Raw genomic sequence first — 26,120 nt, 5'->3', positions numbered from 1 at the left:
ACAGAGAGAGACTCCATCTCAAAAACAACAACAAAAAATTAGCACTAGTTAAAGGAGAGTCCATTCTGTTAAACTGCAGGTGACATGTAGACCTGTGATCAAGAAATAATGGCTGACATTTTTCCAAATTTGATGAAAACGTAAACCAACAGGTACAAGAAGCTCAGCAAACCTCAAGTGCAAGATATATGCCATCAGGTGGCAAGAAGACTCAGTGGCATGTTTTGCTCTTGAAAAGGTGAGAAGCTTCAGAAGGCAAACGGAAATAGAAGGGAGGAACCAGGGAGGATGTATGTCAGTCCTTCCTCACCCTCCAGAGAGTCAGTGGCATCTGTTAAAATCACACCTACAGACTGTCAGAGGATGGTGTGGAGAGGAATCGAATTTTAGAATAGATAGTCTAGAATAGAATTTTCTTCCAGACTAATGTGGGGAAACCAGACACCATGCAGGCAGGCACAGGATCCCAGAGGGTGATGGGAATAGAAGGGTATGCCTCCTGCTCTAGAAGTTCACAGAAATTGGGCAAAAGGGTCTTTAGACACCACCAAGCCACAGACTCAAGGTTCGAGGCAATTTCACTTGATCCCTAGGGGCAGGCACCAGCATCACATCAGAGCCACCTCTGCACATGTGCTCAGAGGGCTCCTGACTCAGCAGGTGCTATGAACCTGAGTCTGCTTTCTGTCCTCTGCCTTCATATTCTTTATAGTCAAAGAAGAATGACCGCGAACTCCTGAAGGGCAATATAAGAAAAACGTAAAATGTAACGCGCTACCTAATGCACCCCCTGAGCGGCTCACATTGTCAGAGTCAAAACACTGGAAAAGCTTTCCATCACCTGGAAAGAGCAGTCCTGGAAAAACAAACACACAGAAAAAACTTTCGGGAGAAATCTCTCCAAGGAATTAATGTACCTATAGGACTCTAAAGCAAGCACAGAATAAATAAATAATTTTACATGATGATACATCTATTTTTGCCTTTACAATGAAGCAAGAAACAAGATAAAATTGCTCTCAGCCTACAACTACTTTTTGTTTTCCTTAGAAGAAGCACTGATATAAGGAATTATCCTAAAATATGAGGCCTAAAAGTTGATAATAATTCATATATAACTAATTTATTTGCAGACACCATTACAATTTATCAAACCCATTATAAGAAATGAAGATTCATACAAATATCTACTTACCAATGAGTATCAAACATCAAAATTAAGTGAAATCAGAACTTGTAGCAATGCATCTATCTAGTTATCTAGGCTTTAGTAATTTAGGTTAGAGCAGTCCAAAGTCCTTTGAAAACTTTCAAAAACAATTATAGCTTTTTAAATCTCCAGTTGATAATTGATAATGAGGCAGGGGAATAGGGTCTGGAGGCAGGGAACCTAAGGCCGATTCACAGTGACTTCCTAGAACTAAATCAAAAGGAAAACCCCAACTTTCCACACCTAAGTAACAGAAGAACCAGAGGTACTCCCTTTGTAAACCCCACCCTCACACACCTTTTTTGCCTGGCAGATGGAAAATTGAAAGTACTTCTGATTGGTTGCTTTCTACAATCGATCAGATGTTTGCATAAGGTGTAACCTTTGCAACTTCATGTCAGCTTCTGACTGGTTTCTTTCCACAATCAATCAGACTGACTGCAGGCCACTACTTCATTTGCATGGGGTGTACACCAAGTGGCCAATGAGAAACCTCTAGGGTGTTTAAACACCAGAAAATTCTGTAACTGGGCTCTTGAGGCCCTATGCTCAGCCAGCTCACACGCTGTGGAGGGTACTTTCATTTTCAATAAATCCCTGCTTTTGTTGCTTCATGTTTTCCTTGCTTTGTTTATGACTTTTGTCCAATTCTTTCTTCAAAAGGCCAAGGACCTGGATGCCCTCCACCAGTAACAATAATATTATTGTTTCAAAATTTTTAAGGCTTTAATACACCAAAAAGCAAAGCTGCAGTAAGCAAACTGCTGATACAGCTCAATCTTTTTTCTTTCAAAGTGTATCACTGGAGCTAACCAAATTATGTCAACAAACCAAGGAAGAGAGAAGAAAAATGTACTTGGAGCAAAACCCAAAAAGCTTAGAATGTCAATAAATACTACGAGAAAAATAGTGTGCCTTGAATGAGACAGCACAGAAACCAAGCACATGTGCACTCGCCTTAGAAGAGTCAGTCCAGCAAGCGACATTCAAAGTGAACGTTTATTTGGATAACGTGAAGCCCATTCTTCACATCTACGATAAATATACAGGGTAGGTAGAAAAACAAATTATGTTCAAATGGTCATGACCAACCTCAGACTAGAAAGAGAAAGAGCCCTGAAGCATAGCAGATGGTCCAGGAGCAAGCGTCATATAGAAGAATATAATATATTGCAAAAGCAGCACAGAGGTCAGTGGAGAAAGGGTGTGTGAGTGGTGTGAAGGCAGTTGTTACATATTTTAGGGAAAATCCACTTATATTCCCACATCACACCATACTTCAAAATAAATCTAGAAGGACCAAAACAATTTTTGCTTTTGTTTTAAACTCAGGCCATAAGGAACCAAAAGCAGAAGAAATACAGTTACGAAGGAGCTGCAGGATTTATAGGTTACAGTTACTGTGCAAATTTTATGGTTGCCTGTAAAAAATAGCCCAAATGAAAAGGAACACAATGACCAACATAAATTATCCATATGTAATACACCAAAGACTGTTCCCACGATGTGATAAGAAACACAAGACCCCCACAAGTAAAAGGGTAATCGACGAACAGGCAGTTTACAAAAGAAGTTAACAAATCCAAAAATGTTCAACTTCACTACTGTTTAATACTAATTGACACTAAGTTCGTCATCAAAGAAATTCAGGTGGAAACAATGAGATACTATTTTTATGCTAATTCAGGTTCTGTGAAATGGGTGTGAATTGTATTGTCTTAAAATATTTTTTGGAAAGCAATTAAACATGAGAGATTACCCCACAATGTTCAAACATTTTGATTCAGTATTTTCACTACCAGAAATCTATGTTTTAAAAAATCTAAACTACAGGAGTAAATACACCACACAACACATATACACCATGGAATACTATGCAGCCATAAAAAAGGATGAGTTCCTGTCCTTTGTAGGGACATGGATGAAGATGGAAACCATCATTCTCAGCAAACTATCTCAAGGACTAAAAACCAAACACGGCATGTTCTCACTCATAGGGAATTGAATAGGGAATTGAACAATGAGAACACTCGGATACAGGAAGGGGAACATCACACACGGGGGCCTGTTGTGGGGTGAGGGGAGGGGGGAGTGATAGCATTAGGAGATATATCTAATGTAAATGACGAGTTAATGGGTGCAGCACACCAACATGGCACATGTATACATATGTAACAAACCGGCACATTGTACACATGTACCCTAAAACTTAAAGTATAATAATAATAAAAAAAAGAAAAAAATACACCACACAAAAGGTAAGTGCAGTATGATCTCTAATAGCAAAAGAACATTGAAATTATCCAAATGTCTAATAGGAAATGACTGACAAAACTCTAATATATGACTTTAATGAAGTATTTGATATTTTTAATGTCAACTACAAAAATTTTATAGTAATGTGGGAAAATACTTGATTCTACATTAAGTAGAAAATTCAATATTCAATTTGTACAATAATATATTTATGCTTTAATTATTTTTAAGTATATAGTAAGAAGACTGGTAGGAAATATACCAAAATATTCAAAGGTGTAAATATCTGGATGGCAAGAATGTTTCTTTTCCTTTCTTCTCCATATTTTCCAAATTGTCTGTATTATGTCTGCAGAGTGCAATATAGTCAGGTGCTCCTGACACCCTGGGTTCAGACCCCCAGCCTCATACAAATGAGATAATGTATGCATGCACCTAGCAACACTTCCCTGGTCCAATAATTAGAAACATCATGGTTTCTAATTAATTACATCAGGAGATATTTGATGTAGTAGTAAGAGAACAAAACAAAAGATGAAAGTTATTTTCTAATATTACAAATTATATTCTCTTTTAAAACACCACAATTGTATATCATGCTTTCAAAAGTTATTTTGGAATTTGCAAAATTAGGAATAGATGGGCTAAGTATTCAAATGATACTTTATCAATTTTATTTAAGTGAGTGGCAACATAATGTATGCCACATAACCCTATGACCAAAAAAAGTGACTGACACTGTCCACTCCACACAGTCGATGAAGACATCAGGTTCCACATTTGCTCTTAGAGCCCACGCCTTCATACATCTTGGAACGTTTATACTTAGCCTTTACTTCCAGGATGAACAAAGCTATATAAGTCAATACTGTTTCCCTTTTCTAGAAATTATGAGGGGAAATGAGAATGGAAAAGAAAACAGAAACACCGTTTTTCCTCCAAACTAGGAGACAAAAATAACATACTGATAAGGGCTGTGGAGAACAGCTGAGATGGGGCAGAAGCAATGCAGAAGAAAGCACAGAGAATGTGTACCCAGAGTGGTCAAGAGGGCTGTGGCAGCTCTGAGGAAGTGGGGGTGCCTCACCCACAGTCAAAGGTGAGCCTTGTTGGCAACCTGGATGCCAGAACCTCAATGACAAGTGCTAACAGCAAAATCTGCCTACTTGGTTAAGAGAGGCAAAGAGGTAGGGCTTCGCAAAGCATCACCCAGAGCAAACTTACATGCAGGAACCACTCTGTCCCTGCAGCAGCAAAAAAGCAGAGAGCCCCTGAGTTGTGAAGCATAGATGGCTATCTTAGCCCCTTCCCTACCATTCCTCCCCTAGGACATGCCTGCAGATAGCTTGTGTCCATTCCATGGTGATCAATAAAATGGAAGCTGGTACACAGCATCCAAACAAGAATACTATAAGAAACTTACAGGGAAAAGAGCAGTAAAACTACCAAGAAGAAGAACACTCACTAAAAATGTTACCAAGGAGTCCTTACAATTATGATCCAATATTTTTTCTGTGAATTAAATATCTATATGAAGCCATCATCTCCTTGAGGAAAGAACACAAAGCAGAATTTCAAGAACTCAAAAATGAAATGGGAAGGCAACAAGAAAAGATGAAATATAAAAAAAAATTAGGAAAGGGCCAGGTGCAGTGGCTCATACCTGTAATCCCAGCAGTTTGCGAGGCCAAGGTGGGAAGATCACTTGAGGCCAGGAGTTTGAGACCAGCCTGGAAAACATAGCGAGACTCCCCCCAAACCCAACCCCAATCTCTGCAAAAATGAAAAATTATCTTGGCATGGTGGCATGTGCCTGTAGTCCCAGGGCTTTAGAAGGCTGAGGCAGGAAGATCCCTTGAACCCAGGAGTTTAAGGTTGCAGTGATCTTTGATCACGTCACTGCATTCCAGCCTAGGCAACAGAGAACCTGTCTCAAAAAAAAAGACCACCCAGGAAAGAGGAAAAAAAATCACAGCAGTTAAGATGAAATCGATGTAAGCTCAATGAAAAAAAAGTGCTATGGAACTCACTGTGAGAAACCACAGAGGGTGAACGCAAGCAGAAATAAAGTGCTTAAAAATGTCAGAGAGAAAATAATAGATGTAGAAGACTGTTAAAGGAGATACACCAGACAGATAAAATGAGTCTCTGAAGAAAACCAGCATAACACAATGGTTATGAGAACAAACAGTCTTGAGTTTGAATCCTGACTCTGCCACGTGCTATTAATAGTTATGTGAATTTGGACAAGTTTCTCAACCACCTTCTGTTTTGGTTTCTCCATCACTAAAATGAAAATAATAATGGTACCTACTCCATGGGAGTATGTTATGAAGATTGAGTGAGCTGGAATTTGGTAAGAGGCTGGAAGAGTGCCTGGCACATACAAAGCAACATGTAATATATGTGTCCAATTTAAAATAAGAACAAAATGGAACAGGACAAATATTTAAAGATACAATCTAAGGAATCTTGTCTGAAATAGAAGTCTGGAGTATACAGATGGAAAGGGTACACTGTAGGCCAGGGAAAATCGGCCACAGCAGCCAGCATTGAGAGAAATCCTAACACTTAATGGACTTTAAAGATCAAAAAAGATAAAGTCACTCATAAAAGAAAAACTAATCGAGCTGGCCTCAGATTTCGCCTCAGCAGCACGCAGCAGAGAGGATGCAGGAGCACAGCTCCTGAGCCACTCAAGGGAGAAAAGTGAGCCAAGGGCATCATAGCAGCCAGGCTGTCCTTTCAGTGTGTAAAGACTGCAGAGAAGGACATTTGAAAACTCTGGGGATAACCAGGCGTGGGTGGCTCACGCCTGTAATCCCAGCACTTTGGGAGGCGGAGGTGGGTGAATCACCTGGGGTCAGGAGTTCAAGACCAGACTAGTCAACATGGCAAAACCCCGTCTCTACTAAAAATACAAAAATTAGCTAGGCTTGGTGGCAGCCACCTGTAAGCCCAGCTACTTGGGAGGCTGAGGCAGGAGAATCGCTTGAGCCTGGGAGCCGGAGGTTGCAGTGAGTCGAGATCACACCACTGCACTCCAGCCTGGGCCACAGAGCAAGACTCCAGCTCAATAAAAAAAAAAAAAAAAAAGAAAGAAAGAAAACCCTGCGGGCACCATTATTCCTTGAATGGAAGGAAACCCTTCTTGAAGAAATGACTAGAAGAGGAACTTCAGCCAACCAAGAGAGAACTCAGGAAACCAAAGTAAATGGAATGGACTAGAATTGGGAACTGAGTACAATATATTTAGTGACAGAACTAAAAAATAAAAGTAGGAATTATGATTACAGAAGAGAAGTAAAGATAATAAGAGTTAGTTTTTAAGTTGTTTACCTAGTGATAATAACATTAACAGGGTAACTGCAAATGATGATGGTTATGACAATAATGACAACTATAATTTATTGATTGGTTAACTGTGTGCTGGATACCATAGAAAACATTTTTCATATATATGCACGTACACACATATAACCATGCATACATACATATATATCCATCCATACATACATATATATGCATACATACATGTATTAATATATATTCTTATATAGAGATAAATTCCTAACAAGCTATAAGGTAAACATTATTACCCCATTCATAAAGGAGAAAGCAGCCTGTCATCCCAGCACTTTGAGAGGCCAAGGTGGGGGGATTCCTTGAGGCCAGGAGTTCGAGACCAGCCTGGACAACATAGTGACCCCAGTCTCTACAAAAAATAAAAAAATGTAGCCAGGCATAGTGGTGCACAACCTGTAGTCCCAGCTATTCGGGAGGCTGAGATGGGAGGATTGCTTGAGCAAAGGAGGTTGAGGCTGCAGTGAGCTATAATGGTGCCACTGCACTCCAGTCTGGGTGACACAGCAAACCATGTCTCAAAAAAAAAAAAAAAAAGAAAAAAGAAAAAAAGAAAAGAAAAGAAAGCAGAAGCTCCAGTTAGTTAAGCTAAGTACTTTGAAATCACACAGCTAATAAGTGACAAATTCATACAGGTCTGACTCCAAAGCCCAGGTTTTTTTTATTTTACTATATTTGAGTTCCCTGAATATAGGACAGTGCCTCATTCCTCTCTGCCTCCCCACCATGTAACACAGCTAATATAGCATAATAGAAACAACACATTATTCCCACTTTACAGATGAAGAAAATAAGGCAGAAAACTTAAATAACATGCTCAGGGGTACACAGCTACAGCAGTGCTACCCAATAGACATATGATGTGAACCACATATATAACTTTAAATTTTCTAGTAGCTACAGTTTAGAAAGTAAAAAGAAACAGGTGAACTTAATTTTATTAATATACTTGATATAACTTGGCCAGGCATGGTGGCTCACGCCTGTAATCTCAACACTTTGGGAGGCCAAGGCTGGTAGATCACTTGAGGTCAGGAGTTCATGACCAGCCTGGCCAACATGGTGAAACCTCGTCTCCACTAAAATACAAAATTTAGCCTGGCGTGGTGGCGGGCGCATGTAATCCCAGCTACTGAGGAGACTGAGGCAGGAGAATCACTTGAACCCAGGAGATGGAGGTTGCAGTGAGCCAAGATCATGCCACTGCACTCCAGCCTGGGTGACAGAGAGACTCCCTCTCAAAACAAATATATATATATTTGATATAACTCAACATATACATATTATCATTTTGATTTATCCTCTATATTTAAAATTGTTAATGTGATGATTTATATGTTTTACACTAAGTCCTTGGAATCTAGTGTGTATTTTACTTTCACAGTACATCTCAATTTGGACTCGCTCCATTCCGAGTGCCCTCCAGCCACATATGGCCAGTGGCTTCCAAATCGTACTCTAGAGCTGCATGCCTCACTCAAGAGACTGCCAACTCTTCATTTATCATTCTCCAGCATCTATTCTTGAAGTGTTATTTTAGAACATCAAAAAACAAAGTAACTAATTAAGTTATCTCAATGGTCTCCACCTCCACAGAAGAGCCATCTGTTAGGATTTAACATCATACCCCTGGCACTTACAGAAGGTCACATTTATGCACATGGAGGGATCATATTCTGCGATAATAATCTGTTTTCCCCTCTCTATCTCCTCCTCCACACTTGAGCAGATACCAGGCTCATTGCAAACTTGCCCCCAGGGAGGCCTATGGCAGTGTAGAAAGATGAAGTAGGCTGCAAGACATTCAGGCTTTTTTAAGCCTAAACCCCTAGGAGAGGTATTACGGTTTACAAAGCAGGTAGCTTTGAAGAAGCTGGAAGGAGCCAGGCTTTTTCTCAGATAAAAGGGAGCTTGCCTTTGGCTTGGAGGAGAACAGGAGACAGGCCCCAAGAGAAGACAGGAACTGGCCTCAGTTCTTTGCAGCACCCTGGGAGGAAGGCTGCATGGGGGGAACCCAGGGAGGCGGGGCAGGGTCTACAAAAGATTTCCACATCCACAGCCCAGCACGGGAGCAGCAGAGAGCTATTCAGCCTGAAGCGGCAATAAGGCAGGGACAAGGGGTATTTATGGGGTGACTTTCCAGAACAGATATCCAATGACTAGACCCCACCCCCGATGCATAAACACTGCCTAGGGTCTCCAAACTGTGGGTAAAGCTCGGGATGGGGACAAGGACTGAGCTTTATTTCCCACCCATCCAGAGGAGAGGAGACTGGAATAAAAAGTTAAACTGAATTCTAGAAATCAAAGTAAGTAATCGGCCTTGTTTTGGTGACCAGAAATTCAAATCTGCCACTTAGGGGGCCTCACTTGGGTCTTCCAGGACCTCAGGCAGTGTCACCTACACAACCAATGCACTGGAGCCAGTTCTTCCGGAGGGGACAGCTAAGACCATGACTACCTGGTGGGCAGAGAGGGGTGTGGCCTCCTGGAAGTCACTGCTGACTTGGAGAACATCGTGATAAGATTAAGGTTCAAAGAATATCACAGAATACTTTTAAGCCCTGGTCAGGTGTGAAGTGGCCAGCAGGAAGGCCACTTGGAGTTTGCTTAAAAGATGAGTTTCCCTGACTCCCAAGAATGCCCAGTGGTAGAGTTTGGATGTCTGTCCTCTCCAAATCTCATGTTGACATGTGATCCCCAGTATCAGAGATGGGGCCTGGTGGAAGGTGTGTGGGTGACAAGGACAGATCCCTCCTGGATGACTTGGTGCCCTCCCTCTCTGTGGTAATGAGTTTCCATGAGATGTGATGTTAAAAAGAGTCTGAGTCCTCCCCCTTCTCACTCCCTCTCTCTCCACGTAATGCACTGGCTCCCCCTTTGCCTTCTGCCATGTTTAAAAGGCTTTCGGAAGCTTCCTGAGGCCTTACCAGAAGCTGAGCAGATGCTGGTGCCCTGGTTGCACAGCCTGCAGAACGCTGAGCCAAATAAACCTCTTTTCTTTATAAATTACCCAGCCTCAGGTGTTCCTTTATCACAGTGCAAAACGGACGCATACACGCAGAAACAGAGGAGCATAGAAGATGATTTTTCAGGCCTCTGTTTCAGATTCTGAAGCAAAAAGGTCTCCTTCAGCAGCACCACATGAAACCCTGCCAACCAGAGCAGATGAAAAGTGTCACCACAGTCAATGGGCGGCTGCCATGTTTAAAAGGCTTTCAGAAGTTGGGTAGGAGGAATGTCCAACAGATTCCCTGAGAGCCAGGCGCCAAGGCAAGGAGACCCTGCTACCTGCCCATCAGGCCCATCTCTTAACTGGCCATTGGTGAGGGGGCCTGGGGCACACGCCATAAGACTGTGGACAGGGGAAACTCAGACCCCAGGGCAAGAATGGGGAAAATGTTGTCCGGTCTTGGAAAGGGATCTTTTCCAAGGAAAATTCCTAGAGTTCAGGGAAGCTCAATGTGACTCTGTCTTATTTTGCTTATGGGTAAGATGAATATTAATATTTCATGGTAGACACAGGCCACGAAGAAAATCCACACATATTAACAAAGAAGGGAAGACAAGCTGCTGGGGGCTGGGTGGTTCAGAGGAGCACCAAAAAGGAGCATCGCTCTGGTCCCATAATAATCTACGTTCCATTGGTGCCCCTTACCCTCTCCAGCAGACAGCCAAGCCCATCATAAAGAGAGAAAGAGGCAGGAATGCTCTCATGCAGAGAAGTATGGGAGGGAAGGTGCTGGCTCCTTAACAGAACACCCACCTCCCCCATTCAATGCCCCAGGAGTGGGAACACGGGCAGGGACCCAGCCAACTCTGGGCTGAAAGCCAAGGGGAAGGACAGCTATGAGGAGGAGAGGCTTAGAAGATGAGTGGCAGCTTCGGGTCATCCAAGCCAAAGATCCTGCTCTCCCCAGGGAGGGGAGCTCATCTGAGGCTGGTGAGCATTCCTGGATGGGATGGGTCGGTGCTGGGAGGAAGGAGAATCTCTAAGGCATGCAGTCATCCCTGGAAGTAAAAGGTGAGACGACCGCCACGTGCCCAGGTTCAGGCACCCAGCTTTTGGGGCCCTGGGATTCTGACCACCCAGCCAGGTAGCTGCACCAAGGGCCTGGGAGCCCAGCGCAGGCCAGCAACCTAGCCCCACCCTCACGCAGGTGAGTAATTATTCCTTTCTAGAAACATCAAGATTTGCTTCAGGAGCTGCAGATGGTGGAGACCATGTCATGAGATATTATGAGATCTGCACCCCCCACCCCACACATGTTTGTCATCACTCTGTGCTTCCCGGGCTCAGGGGGCATACGCAGCAGGGGAAAACAGGAATTCTGCACATTTTCCCCCAGTGTGTAAGAAAATGCGGGCGAGCTCATGAAAAAATACAATTACGGAATTTTTAATGGATCTCTCTAGCATACAGGAGTTTGTGAACAGACCTTCTTGCCTGCTCTAGTTTCTGGACCTTCCCAAATTACCATTAAAAGGTATTGTCCTGTCTATGGCTTGTATGCCGCAGCAGATGCCTCAACAAGCAGCCCAAAAGGGCAGACGGGAGAGACTGGCCACGGAAGGCTTCCCAGAAAGGTAATGTTTACATGGAAGGAAGCAGGGAAGCAAAGGAGCATCTTCCAGAGCTTACATGAGAGCAAGTTCACATGGCCTAAGAGATGGCAGACATTCAGACAGAGCTTGAAAATGAGGTGCATGTGGAAGAGGAAAGTGGATGGTGTTAGAAGGTGGGGAGGAGCCTGCTGAGCAGGGCCACATGGAGCCATGTTGGAGCCAGAGGCAAAGGTGAGCAATGCGATGTGCACCCCTGCACACATGATGGCATGGATTTGCAATGGGTAATTTTTTCCCAACATTAAAGTAGTTGAAAAAATACTAGAAAATTAAAAAGGAGGAATGTTTTTAATTTAAATAATTTACATTATTTTATTTGTACCAAAACAGAATTTGTCATTATTTTACACTCCTAATCTTGATGGAAACAAATTCATCAATTAAAAAGTATGTTCTAAGTCTATTTCTTATTTCATTTTCAATTCAGAGTTGTAAATTATAAGAAATGTGAGAAAGTAACTTTGAAAGTATGTGTGATGAATAAAAACTTTAGTGAGAGATATAAATATACTCCCAAAATACTCAAACTTAAAATAATGTATTAATACACTTTTTAATTGTTCAATATTTTTAAACTTAATAACCCAGAAACAAATTATCATTACAAATAATAAATAAAACCATATATATAGAGAGTGGTACACATTTCTCCTCTTGCCTCAGCCTCCAATATGGCCTCATAGAGTCTTGTTGGAGCCTGTCTTTATTTGAAATTGTGATATTTTCATCATCATGGATTTTTGTGGCATTAACTTTGACTCTTTAAAATATTGTGTCAAAATTTCAACAAGCACATGAAAAGATGCTCAAAATAATGAATCATTAGGGAAATCCAAATTAAAACCACAATGAGATATTGCCTCACACCCATTAGGATGGCTACTATCAAAAATAGAGAAAATAACAAGTGTTGGCCAGGATGTGGGAACTTTGTGCACTGTTGGTAGGAATGTAAAATGGTACAGCCACTATGGAAAACAGTATGAAGGTTTCTGGAAAAAAAATTAAAAATAGAATCCCCATATATGATTCAGAACTTCCATTCTGAGTATATATCCAAAAGAATGAAAAGCAGAATCTCAAAGAGCTATTTTGTACACCCATATTCATAACATTGTTCCCAACAGACAAAAGACAGAAGCAACCCAAAAGTCCATGGGTGGATGAATCAGTAAACAAGATGTGGTATATCCATATAATGGACTATTATCAGCCTTAGAAAGGACGGAAATTCTGACACATATTACAACATAGATGAAGCTTGAGGACATTATGCTAAGTGAAATAAGCCAGTGGCAGAAGGACAAATACTGTGTAATTGCACCTATTTATGAGATACTACCTAGAGTAGTCAAATTCAGAAAGGAGACAGAAAGAAAGTAGAATGACGGTTGCTAGGGGTGAGGGTGGGACAAATGGGGAGCTGTGATTTGAATATATGTGTCCCTCCAAAATTCATACATTGGAACCTAATACCCAATGTCACAGTATTAAGAGTGGGCCTTTTGGGAAGTGATTAAGTCATGAGGATGGAGCCCTCCTGAATAAGATTAGTGCTCTTATAAAAGAGGCTTTTTTTTTTTTTTTTTTTTTTGGCCCTTTCATCTCTTCTGTCTTGTGAGGGCACAGCATTCCTCCCCTCCCAAAGATACAGCAGCAAGGCACCATCTTGGAAGCAGAGTGAGCCTTCACCAGACCCCAAATCGGCTAGTGCCTTGATCTTCGATTCCCCAGCCTCCAGAACGTGAGCAATAAGTTTCTCTTTATAAATTACCCAGGCTTGGGTATTTTGCTATAGCAGCATGAACAGACAAAGACATAGGAAGTTACTGTTTAATGGGCGCAGGGTTTCAGTTTGGGAAGATGAAAAGGGTGGTGATGGGTGTACAACAATGGGAATGTACTTAACACTACTGAACTGTCAGCTTAAGAGTGGTTAAGATAGTAAATTTATGGCATATATAATCTACTATAATTTTTTTAAAAACATTCTTTATCTTAACTGCAGAGTTTTTTTGCATTGGTACAGAGCATGGGGTCATGGTAAGTCATACCCTGAAAGTCTATTATCTGGTATCCAAAAAGTCAATAATAGCAGGAAATTCCTTCAGATTGCCAGAAAAGTCCTCTGACCTATGCTTCTCCAACCCCTTACTTGAGAGTCTCTATTTTCTATACAATAGAGGAGAAAATAATGTAAGAAGTCACTCCCCCACCAAATGAGAGGATGGCCTGAGGAAAGTGTTGTGGAAAATGCTTGAAACGGCTGATATGCTGATATGGCAACGGAGAGAGATGTGATCAGATAAAGGGAAGAAACCTGCCTCTGAGGCCCAGATGAGGTGGGAAATCACACATTTTCCAAATCAAAACAGTCTGTCAAGATTTCTGGGCAGTTTGAGTGGGAGAGGTAGGCTTTGAAATGTTGGCATTTCTGGCACATTGTGATGGACAGAGGAGACAAGATCACGTATTTAGGATTTGGGATTCTTCCCCCAAATTCAGATGTGATCACTGAAAAGGATTGAGAACAACGATCCATGCCAAACATTTTATTCTAAGAAAAATGTTTTTGTATGTAATTTGCATGCTTCAAAGGGTTGGTAAGATGGTAGCTGCTGAAAATGTAAGCTATGCAGTTTGTATTTCCCTTTATAACTAAGTTGCCAAGGAATCCAGAGACCAAGACTAAACCCCATTTCCAGTAATTGGCCCACCTTGGTTTGCTAGTAACATCTCACATTCTTTGCCCTGATTAAATCATTGCCCACCAGGCCTAATCTTGTAAATTACTTTCAATAGGCATGACATACATCCTGAATTAATTTCTTCTTAGATTAGCATCGATCTTGCCTATATGTTGGCATTTTCTCGAATTCTCTGGAGATGTCCCCTTCATGATTGGAACAAAGGTTTCCATTACGTGAAGTAGTGCCTCCAGTGAACTCTATGGGAACGTCTCCCCTCCTCTGCTTGGACACCAAGAATTTGAATCTACAAAGTGTGTGTCAGGAACAGGCTCATGACTCATCTTCACTTTTATCTCCATCTGAAAACCTAACCTTCTCCTGGGAGCCTTTGCAGCACCGTTACGTAAATCTTTCAAGCAGCTGTTGCTACAGCTTCTCTCTTATCCCTAAAGAGTAGCCTCTGCCTTATAATGAAGCTAGAAATCTGTTTGATAATTTAAAAGGAGGGAGAGTGGGGGTGGGTTTTCTTAGACTTCTAACAACCCACCAGGTCCCTTCATCCAACAATCGAACAGGGGCTTCCTTCCCCCTTTTCTTAGTGGGGTTTATTCAGTCTTCAGCACTTTGCAATTTCATCAGCTTAAAAGAAACTCCCATCTCCTGGCTTTCTGAGTAACCTTCCACTGTTTTTCTGAATCACAGCCTATTTCCCGCTGATTTGGTGACCTCATTCTCTGTGCTCATTAAGTTCTCTGATCACATTCACTGAATGAAAGCGGAAGTTCATTCTGCCTCCGTGAAGGTTCCTGTGCGGCCTCGGCCCTCACAAGGGGCAGGCCAGTCCCTCAAGCTGCATCCACAGGCCCTGCTTTCATCACAGGGAGGACAGCAGAAACCCCCTCAAGAACCGCAGGCACCCTCTCTGCAGCCTCCCAACTAATCCACACAGCAGAGTGGCTCTGCCTTGCCAAGAACTAACTCCGGCATCGACAGACCCAGGGCCACATCTCCAGCAGGTTCTCAAGTTAGTAAACACACATCCCTTAGGCCATTTCCCTGGATTGTAAACTTATGCCTGGTTGCTATGCTGACAAACTCACCACTAATATCCATTAACTCTGCTCTTGCACCACATTAATAATATTATACAAAAGACATGGGGAGTCTCTCCCTCGTACTTTACTTCCTAATGATCCATGTCGTCTGAGGCTATTCGGGACATAAGCTATGCCACTTCTTTTGGATTCCAGGTACCTGGAGGGAGTTTTCCTTTCAGTTTCCTTGAATTCCAAGTCATTACATCGTCACCATCCTTTGTGGAGAATGCAGGAAATTCTACACACTCTGTTCTCTCGGCAAATGCATGGAATCTGAAACATGAAGAGATGCTCATTAGGAAGGCAGTACGCAGGTGTCTGTGCATGCTTGTTCCTTCTCCTGGGACTGAACGTGCTCTTTGGCGGCACTGGGCATCTTCATCTTCTTAGCCATGGTCACTGCTTCTCCCTGCACCTTGTCAATTCCACAAGCAAAAGACAGGGAGGCAGAATAGCACAGAGAATTGTGAATGATGTGGGATTTTAACTGACAACTCATCCTTTCATTAGAGGGTAAATTAGCTCAATCAAATGGTATTTCTTGGTCCTGGGAAAATGACACTCTATGCTTATATTCTTTCTCTTGTTCCCAGGGTTCCATCGTGTTAACACAGCTTAACCAAGCCAGGGGTCTAATGAGGGGCCCCAGTAACACCCATCAGCTCTGTGGGTTCAGTGAGGACAGCTCATGACACAGAGAGCATTTGCCTAATTTGCCTGCTGCTGATGGGCATCAGTCAACTTTAACTCAGCAAACACACACTTCCCCAGGAGCCAAGCTTAAGCACGAATGAGAAGCATTCCTGTGTGGACAAGTTTTTAGGACCTGTCTTTTCAAAGCATGGTCCAAGGAGCAGCAGGTTAGGAATACACACACCCAGGCCCCCACCCAGCCCTGTGGAGTCCAAATATCCATTTAACAGGGTCCCCTAGGGGCTGACAGGCACATGAAAGTTTGCAAACACTGGTGTAGTGCACAGGGCGATGGGCTAAGTCACACCCTCAAAGCCACTTAACTGGAATCCAAAAAGTCCATAAATAGCAGGATATTTTTTCAGGTGGGCAGAGGAAGTCACAAGTAATGCTCCTCCAGCCCTGCAGGAGTTCCGTCTCTGCCTAGCACCACACACTCAACTCAGAGAAAATCCCAAGCACCGCTCAGGATGGAAATGGTGGGAGAAGTCTAGGGAACCCACCTCGGCTATGGAAAGCCTCAGTCTCTTACTAAAGGGTTTCAGGCGAGACTGGAATAATGACTTGATGGCAATTAAAATGTCAGCCTCATTCTGGTGGCCTTCCTAAAGCCAATGAACTCTTAGTCTGGTCATTCCCAACTCCTGCAGGAGCTTCATCCAGAGCAGAAATGTCCGGCTCCCTTGCCCTGAAGGGCAAGGAGGGGAGATGGGTGAGGTTTGCCCCAGCAGTCCCCATGCCCTGAGTGTCAAGGCCTTTAGCGCCCAGGACCTTCCACTCTCTGATCTGTTTTCTAGATTAGAAAAGGGAACAGGGCAGAAATTTCCTCTAGCTGATACAGTCTCGCTTGTGCAGAAGCAACTCAGCATTATGACGGGCTGTTTGAGCCTTAGAGCACAGTGCTGAGCTTGGACTGGTGGTTCTACCCAGACACAGCCTTTGGCACAGGGGAAGCCAGAGTCCAGTTGGAGGGTCACCAGACCAGGCAGCCTCCTGCAACCTGAGACACTCAGGACATGCCACTTGCAGCTGGAGAATAACTGCACTCCAGCTGGGGCCCCACAGCCAAAGGTGCACCAAGACCAACCAGAAGCCATGGAGTGTCCAGGCAAGGAGTAGAGAAGGCAGGGGCACTACTTGTGATGGGTTACGCTTGCCTACAAAGGCCCAGAGCGTGGACAGGAGGATACGTCAATACCTCATCCTTTTCTGCAAGACCCACCTCCATGGCTGCATGGCCTCGTTAGGTAGCTGAACCACAGCTTCTCTCACAGGAAATTATTCCCTGGGCTCTAGCGTGCCCCAGATGAGCTAAGCAGAGAACAGCAAGAGAGGTGACTGGTCAGTTGCCTCTTCTCTTTCAACTAGTGAGGTTAGAGGAGGGAGCCCCCTTCTGTACTTAGGGGCTCAGGAACCAAGAATGGGAGCCACATACCTGATGTTAAAAGATTTCAAAGTGCTGTAAGAGCAGCCACAGCAATGGTCCTTAGAGTCCCAAAGTCTTGTTAACAATGAAAATTTCTAGCCCTTCACAGATCTTGAAAATTAGAATTCCTGGGGCTGTGGCTATAAAATTTGCATTTCAATCAAGCTCTCTGGGCAGTTATTATGCAAAGTGATGGGAAAAATGCATATTCCCGGGCTCTCTCTATGATGTGGAATGAACCAGCAAAGTGAAGCCTGGCCTCTGTGTCATTAACAAGCTCCCCAGTGACTGTGATGAGCACCTACACTTAAGAACAAGATACCATCTTACCCTGTTAGGAGGGCTATTATCAAAAAGAAAAAATAACAGTTGCTGCTGAGGAGGCAGAGAAATTGTTGGTTGTTATAAATTGTTGGTGGGAATGTAAATTAGTACAGCCATTATAGGAAAGACTATGGAGATTTCTCAAAACCTAAAAATAGAACTACCATACAATCCAACAATCCCACTACCAGGTATTTATCCAAAGAAAAGGAAGTCGGCATATCAAAGGGATATCTGCACCCTGTGTTTATTACAGCACTATTCACAATAGCCAAGATACGGAATCAACCTAAGTGTCCATCAATGGATGAATGGATAAAGAAAGGTGGTATATACATAATAAATACTATTCAGCCACAAAAAGAAGGAAATCCCGTCATTTGCAGCAACATGGATGGAACTGGAGGTCATTATATTACGGGAAATAAGCCAGGTATAAAAAGACAAATATCGCATGTTCTCACTCATGGGTAGGAGGTGGAAAAGTTGATCTCATGGAGATGAGAGTAGAATGATAAATACCAGTGGCTGGGAAAGGTGTGAGGATCAGGGGGATAAAAACAGGTTGGTTAATGGGTACGAACATACAGTGAGATAGAAGGAGTAGGTTCTAATGTTCTGATGGTAAAGTAGGGTGGCTATAGTTAACAACAGTGTATTTTATATTTCACAATAGCCAGAAGAGGGGACTTAAGATGTTTCCAACACATAGAAATGATAAATAAGGTGATGGACATCCTAAATCCCGACTTGATCATTCCACATGCTATGCATACAACAGAATATCACATGGGCCTGTGGGGAAAAGAAAGAGAGATCAGATTGTTACTGTGTCTGTGTAGAAAGAAGTAGACATAAGAGACTCCATTTTGTTCTGTACTAAGAAAAATTCTTCTGCCTTGAGATGTTGTTAATCTGTAACCCTACCCCTAACCCTGTGCTCCCTGAAACATGTGCTGTGTCAACTCAGGGTTAAATGGATTAAGGGCTGTGCAAGATGTGCTTTGCTAAACAAATGCTTGAAGGCAGCATGCTTGTTAAGAGTCATTACCACTCCCTAATCTCAAGTACCCAGGGACACAAAACACTGCAGAAGGCCGCAGGGACCTCTGCCTAGGAAAGCCAGGTATTGTCCAAGGTTTCTTCCCTTGTGACCGTCTGAAATACGGCCTCGGCCTCGTGGGAAGGGAAAGACCTGACCGCCCCCCAGCCCGACACCCGTAAAGGGTCTGTGCTGAGGAGGATTAGTAAAAGAGGAAGGAATGCCTCTGCAGTTTTGAGATAAGAGGAAGGCTTCTGTCTCCTGATTGTGCCTGGGCAATGGAATGTCTTGGTGTAAAGCCCGATTGTATATTCCATCCACTGAGATAGGGGAAAACCGCCTTAGGGCTGGAGGTGGGACACGCTGGCAGCAATACTGCTCTTTAAGGCATTGAGATGTTTATGTATATGCACATCAAAAGCGCAGCACTTTTTTCTTTACCTTGTTTATGATGCAGAGACATTTGTTCACATGTTTACCTGCTGACCTTCTCTCCACTATTATCCTATTATCCTGCCACATCCGATAATCATCAATAAATACTAAGGGAACTCAGAGGCCGGTGCCAGCGTGGATCCTCCATATGCTGAACGCCGGTCCCCTGGGCCCCCTTTTTCTTTCTCTATACTTTGTGTCTCTTTCTTTTCCAAGTCTCTCGTTCCACCTAACGAGAAACACCCACAGGTGTGGAGGGTCAACCCACCCCTTCATGGGCCCTATAAATATGTACAAATATGTATCCATTTAAAAATATTTAAAGAACAAGTGCTCTGGGAAGACCTTGTACCCATTTCAAGGAGAACTTAGGAAAGATTTTATAATTCTCCTTGTAACCACAGAAGTAGCTGGTCTTTCTCCACAAGAGACCTAAACTTACACACACACACACACACACACACACACACAGACCCAGGGTGCAGGGGCATATGTTTTAAAATGCAGGTTTTATTACTATTCGGGTATTGTGAGGCCAATAGATAAGGAGCCTACTGCCATTGAAAAGATAGTTTGTTACTCATGGTTCCCCTGTAGACTGAATTGTGCTCTCCCAACCCCAAGCCAAAAAAATTCCTATGTTGAAGCCCTAATTCCCAATGTGACTGTCTTTGGAGATAGAACAGGAGGTAATAAAAGTTACCAAGGAGGTAATAAAGGTTAAATGAGGTCATAGGGCAGGGCCCTGATTCTATAGGATGAGTGACCTTATAGGAAGAGGAAGAGACACCAGTGAGTGCGCCCTCACTCTCTGTCTGTCTCTCCTCTCTCTCTCTCCACACACACACACACACACACTCTCTCTCTCCTCCCTCTCTCCTCTCTCTCTCTCCTCTCTCTCTCTCCTCCCTCTCTCTCTCTCTCCACACACACACACACTCTCTCTCTCTCCTCTCTCTCTCTCTCTCACTCTCTCTCTCTCCACCATGTGAGGACAGAGTGAGAAGGCAGCTGCCTACAAGGCGGGGAGACAGCCCTCACCAGAAACCGAATTCTCCTTCACCTAGTACTTCCCAGCCTCTAGAACTGTAAGAAATAAATACTTGTTAAGCCACCCAGCCTGTGGCAATTTGTTATGGCAGCCCAAGCTGACTAGCCCGGTTCCCAGGAGAGAGGGGCACAGCGTGCCACGCAGGCCACACAGAGAAGCACTGGGTCAGCCGGGAGGCAGAGGGAGTGAGGGGAAAGGTAGGTGAGGACCTTTAGTGTGGATTCCAAGGGAAGGAACAGGAGAGGAAGGGTAAGCAGGCTTAGGATTGGCTATTTGAATAACTTCCCTGGGCTCTGGGGTGTAGGGGCTGTCCTGAGTTTTCTGGTGTGTGGCCCTGGAGTGATTAGGGTAGAGAACAGTGGTTCTAAGTGAGAGAGCCTGGATTGGCAGTGTGGGCTCTGGTTGGTTTGCATATACAAGTACGCCCCAGTGAGTAATTTGCTATCTCTAGGAATTGGCTAGCCCTGGGAGGGACAGGGTCTCCTGGACCAGCAAGGCGCCAAGAGTTCAAAGCATAAGAATTGCAGAAAATAGAAAGGCATGATGAATACAGGATGGAGAAGAAAAGATGCAGAGACTAAATACTATACTGGAAAGAGGAGAACACAGCAACAGATTGGTTAAAGCCACGAAGAATGCAAGACCCACTGTTGATCCTGTGTGAGCAGGCAACCCGCTTGCTGTCACTCAAGAGCACATTTTCTGCCTACCTGCTGTGGGTCTTGGCACTCAGATCCTTTAGAAAAGCTATAGTGCCTTCTCCTCTGGCGTTGAAGGACACTGTGTAGACCGGACACGGGATCTCCAAGGCCCTGTGGAGGAGAAGCTCCTTGGATTCTTCAGGAACATCCCCCACCACAAAGTAGTAAATGGATTCAATCTGCAAAACAGTGGTGCCAACGGTTTATCTCCCTCACATGCCCTAGCTTGGTACTAGACTCATCAGTAATACCTTTTCTACAAAATGACCTCTTAGAAAAAATGGGCAGAAAGAATAGCAGCCCTGCCCAGGGTTTTCTGAGGACATCAGGGCCAGTCAGGAAGTGAGATATTCAAGGCTTGGTGCCAAGGAGGTCTGTCAACAGTGGCTATTGTCTCGGGTATGGCATGAGGAGAATATGGTTGGCAGATTTGGAGAACTTCCTCTGGGCCACAAATATATCGCACAGGTTTGGAGTGGTTATTTTCAAGTCAAGCAATGAAGGAAGGACTGGCACAGCCACCGCAGGCAGGAAGCTTATCTGCCATTTCCCACGGCGGTGCCAGAATCCTACAATGCAAACTCATGCGTCCTCCGTCTAAGGCAGAACGTGGAAAGGAGGGCACATCCCCAGCTGGCTCCACCTCTGGGCTCACCTCAGCAGGGACTCACACGCCCGGGACTGGGGTGAGGCTGTCCTGACTGTGCACAGCTGGTCAGATGCCAGGTCCGCCTGCAGTGCCCTGCCTCTTGCCACCAAACCAGGACATGAGAAGAATGGGGGAATAAGCAATCCCTGTGTCAGAACACACACACACACACACACACACACACACACACACACACACAGCTTAAACCAGTGATTCTGGAAGATGCACACCTCCCCCAGTAAGCAGTCAATCCCACAGAAGTTCCACCTGCTGAATTGAGAGATAGAGAACTCTCTATCTCAGGGCAGCCGCTCCTCCTGCCCTGCTGCAGCCCCACCACCCTCGCTCCTCCCAGGACGGTGCTTCCACAGTGCTCCCCGCCCCGCCACCCAGGAGCTCTGTCACCTCAAGCAACTGACCTAACTTCAGTGTCTTCTCTTGTTAAAAGGGAGATAATGCAGTTTATTATTCATGATGGAATTGAAATAGGATGACTTCCAACTACGTGTGCATTTCTATACATCTCAGAAAGTAAAAAACCCAAGGAGAGCCAGGAATCCGTATCCTCTCAACCTGTCCTAATAATGTCCCGAAGGACTGTGTCCACACATAACTGGGGAAGAAACCCCAGCAAATGTATTGTGTTAGGAGGTAAATAGATGTCACCATCCCTTTAGGATTCATGACCCTCTCCTTGCTCTAATCCCAAATCCCGATGAGCTGAAGATAGATAGTCACCAAATGGCCTCACCTCAACGTCTATCCCAGGCCTTAAAGGCACCTGGCCGGGAGGGTGGGGGGTGGGAGCCCTCATGGTTGATTTCTAGTTGGTTGGGGTGCTCTGCCTGCAGCAGATGGAGCAGACTGTGCCAAGGAGGTGGAAGAGATGGGGGTGGGAGGCAGTGGGTGGGGCCCAGACTGGGACTTAGGAGAAGGACAGAGTGGGAGCTGAGATCAGGCCACTTGAGGAACATCCCTCCACCAACGAGGCACAGAAAGCCCCGGCCCCTCCCAGGCCTCTTTGTCTCAGGCCTTTCAATGCCAGCTCCTGATTCTAAAAAGTACCGATCGAGCAGTAAAAGACTGAGGAATATTGTAAATTTCTTCAAGTCCATAAACTGGAAGCGAGAAAAACCCTGAAAGAAGGAAGAAACCATCTTCTCCAGATTCCTTGTAGCCAGCCAATACTGCTCTTCCAGCAGATGCGTTCTGTTTCACTCTTTTCCTGGTCTGATGCATGACCTTGTGGGAGATGCATTTAAACGGCTTCCACTTAGCAGGCCTATTATTTATCCAAGTTTTCCAGCCGCGTCAGTGCCCAAGTTCAGCAAGGGGACAGGTTCATCCTGTTGCAAGGACCTAAGTGACACATGGCCTGAGACAGGGGAGCAGACACACAGTATTTTCTAGGGTTGGTCAGATGAAGAGGGAGGTGAGGACACACATCTCGAGGTGGTCTGTCAGCCTCTCCTGATACCACACACATCCAATGCACGTCATGTAAACGCAGCTTCTTTGCTCTGGCACTAATCCAAAAACCTGAAGTTCTTGTGCAGAAATGTTTTTCCCTTGAGATTTCATCAAACTGAAAATTGCTGTAGCCAACAGTGAGTCAGGATTTATTTTCCTTTACTAAGGTTATGACATTATTCACTATTCATTAAGTTCATTACTCGGCTTCTTAATCATACACATTTTCAGTCAACTCTGAGCTACAGATTTCCTGGGACAAGCTTTTACATTGAGACCACCTATCCCCCCTACTCTCCTGTACGCAGTCTTTCTGCCTCTCCTTTCTGCTCACGTGATGACACTTAGAAAAACAGAAAGGAGGATAAATATGCTGCCTATTCCTGTCTGCCATCAAACTGGCAAAATGCCTCTTAAAGCAAAATGGCTTTAATACTGTTGGCTATTTGGGATGATAAACCAAAATGAATTATTTCACTCAATACAACAGTCCTGTGGAGCATGAATTATTACCATGCCCAGTTTACAGATGAAGAAATTGAGGCTTGGAAAGGAAAACTGAGTTGGCCTTGGAGCTGGTAAGCCTAGGCTGCCGGGCCCCACAAGCCCTGCCCTTGCTGTCCACGGCTACGCTGTGCTGTTCGTGGCAAGGCCGGTCACCTGTTAGAGATGAATGTGAGCCCCAGAATTCTGAAAGTAAGAGCAAGCAATAGAAGGTGGCCCCGGACAGGCACTTTTTTCACTTCTGTGGTTACCCCACCATCCAAGGGTTCAGGCTCCTACCCCCGATACCAACATCACTGACCAAAAGTTGGGCCAGGAGATTGTGTGGCTTAAAGGAGTTATCCTCATGGGAATCTGCTCCCTTAACCAGTGTCTTTGAGCTCCTTGAAGGTAAAGGCCAGTCCTGAGGCTCAGTAGCAGCCTTCAGTCCAGGAGTAGCTTCCTCACGGACCACATTTCTCTAAATGCTGATTTGCACCGAACTTGATAAAATACATGAGTTCCATTCAGCTCCTTTAGAGTGAGTAAAAAGCTCTTGCCACTTCATACTACATCAAGTAGGGAGGAGCCTTTATGTTTTCACTTGAAATTCCTTATTCTATCTGGGCCATTCATTCAGGAGCTTCACACAGTAACATGCATTCTGCCCCGCCAAAGAGTCCTTGACATCTTCCTAAGCTGCAGCTTTGGGGGAAGAAAGAAACAGACTAGGAGTGTGTGCTTCTACTCTGACTGTCCTCTGCTCCATTGGCCAGAGCCTGTGCTCTCATCCCCTAGGCTTCCAGGTTTAAAAATCTTCACTCTTCAAAGAGCAAAAAGAAAGTCAACCAGAACAGCAGTGAAAGATCCAGCAAAATTCTGTCTTGTTCGGCATACACCTTTGAACATTGCAACATTTCTGGCCAACTCCAGTCCTTGGATCTGACCTCCAAATCCTCCCTGTACCTGTGGGAGCCCTCTGCTGTCTCAGCCCATTTGATCTGATTCCCTCCATGGTAGTGACTGTCCCCATGGTATTGATCTAGTTCACCTCTCAGATCCTTCCTAGGATCCTTGACCACCACTGACTTTCTGGCCTCCCAGGTTTCAGGGTCTCTGTCCCCACCTGCCATCCCCACCAGGGTCCTACAAGACTCAGCAAATTCACCTTTTCAATCCCACACAGACCATATCACTTCAATTTACAAAACTCAAATCTATGCCATAGCTTGGAAATGGGACCCACATCTTCCCGTCAAACACAAGAATATGAAAATTATTTCCTTTCCAACCCTTTACTGTTCAACAAGCATTTATAGAGCCCTTGTTAGGCATCAGAGACACAAAAAAGAAAAGATCTGATGCCTGCCTGAACCACTACAAGGAAATAAATGAACTGCCAGGGTCATGGATTAATGTGGCCAGGACTTCGGCTTTCAGTCCAGCAGTGAAGGTTCTTTATGAAATCATGTGGGTCTGTCTTTAATCCACTCACTTGGTCTCCCAGGAAATATGATTAAAAGAAACCAAAAACTACACAAATGTGCTCCAGCAGGTGGATGGAAGAGAGGCCGAGAACAGAATCAGAAATGCAGGTATCTTCTGGGTAGGTGGCCTTGTCCTGGCAGAGAAGCAAAGCCCCTCGGTCTTCTTAGGCAGCTTAGAACCAGGGCTCTGGGTAAACAGCCTTCCCTTTCATCCTGTACACCACCCTTCCTCGTAAGGCCTGGAAAGCTACTAACTTCCAAAGATGCATGTCCTGCACCAGGGCTACTGAAGAGCAGAAACTCTGTGCCGGTCCACACACCTGGTCTCTGAGGATGTCAACCCCCTCCACCACCAAACATGTCCCCAGGACCCCACGTGCTGCCCTCCCAATGAGCCAGGTTCCTTTTCATGAGACGCAACAGTAATTCATCTATCAACAGTGCTCTTCGAGTGCTATGAGTCGAGGCAGTTATTTCAACAGACCTCCCACTCCGCATGTGCTCTTCTTAGACCTCAAGGCTCTCCTCTCTCGTTGCTTCCTATTTGAGTCTTCCTGGCCCGCGGTGGTTACAAAGCCTGCGCCTGGAGGGGGCCGGGAGCCTCTCTGGGCATCTTCCTTCTCCATGACCAAGCACGTGGTTCAGCCCTACTCCTCATGTGGGCTTGGTACAGAAACGGGACTCGCATGTTAATTTGCGGGCACAAGACAATGCCCACTTTCCTGACTCCTCTCAGCACCCGCTCATGGAGGAAGATGCTAACCTGCAGCAGGTTGTCATCAGTAGGAACAGTCTAGTTGTTTATATTTGCATTCAAAAAATTCTTTAAGCCTTCCATCTTTTCTGTTCAGAGCAAACTGCAGCCATCTGGATGAATTCAGAACTCGTTGGGATGGGCATGACAGGTATGGAGCAGAGAAGCAGGACTTACGGGAACCCACTCCCCCCAGCCCCTGCCACACACACATGTATTTTTTAACTCCTCATAAAACACAGGACATGGCATTTTTATATGCAAGGCAGTTGCATTTACTAGAATTTTCCTTGAGACCACCCCCAGATCAAGGCAGAGGGGCACAGTGGTCTGTGCAGGGCTTGCATGTGCTGCTCCACAGTC

At 44.4% G+C, this 26,120-nt stretch overlaps 1 protein-coding gene across 3 annotated transcripts in view; it reads right to left on the bottom strand.

Moving 5' to 3' along the window:
- Window positions 1–26,120, bottom strand: part of VWA3B (von Willebrand factor A domain containing 3B) — a 224,084-nt gene that overhangs the window by 156,924 nt on the left and 41,040 nt on the right. For all 3 annotated transcript variants that reach the window (XR_008500554.2, XR_008500555.2, XM_054474969.2), the window contains 2 exons: window positions 20,924–21,093; window positions 15,400–15,515 (listed from right to left, as the gene is read on the bottom strand). Coding sequence is in view for 1 of the 3 variants with exons in the window: in XM_054474969.2 (XP_054330944.1) it covers window positions 15,400–15,515; window positions 20,924–21,093 (286 nt within the window). In the remaining 2 variants the exon portion in view is untranslated. The remainder of the gene's footprint in view (window positions 1–15,399; window positions 15,516–20,923; window positions 21,094–26,120) is intronic.

The sequence above is a fragment of the Pongo pygmaeus genome, chromosome 12 (genome assembly GCF_028885625.2).
Source record: "Pongo pygmaeus isolate AG05252 chromosome 12, NHGRI_mPonPyg2-v2.0_pri, whole genome shotgun sequence".
In the NCBI taxonomy this organism is placed as follows: domain Eukaryota; kingdom Metazoa; phylum Chordata; class Mammalia; order Primates; family Hominidae; genus Pongo; species Pongo pygmaeus.
The sequence above is the reverse complement of the archived record's forward strand: the minus strand, read 5'-3'. Positions and strand labels throughout refer to the sequence as shown.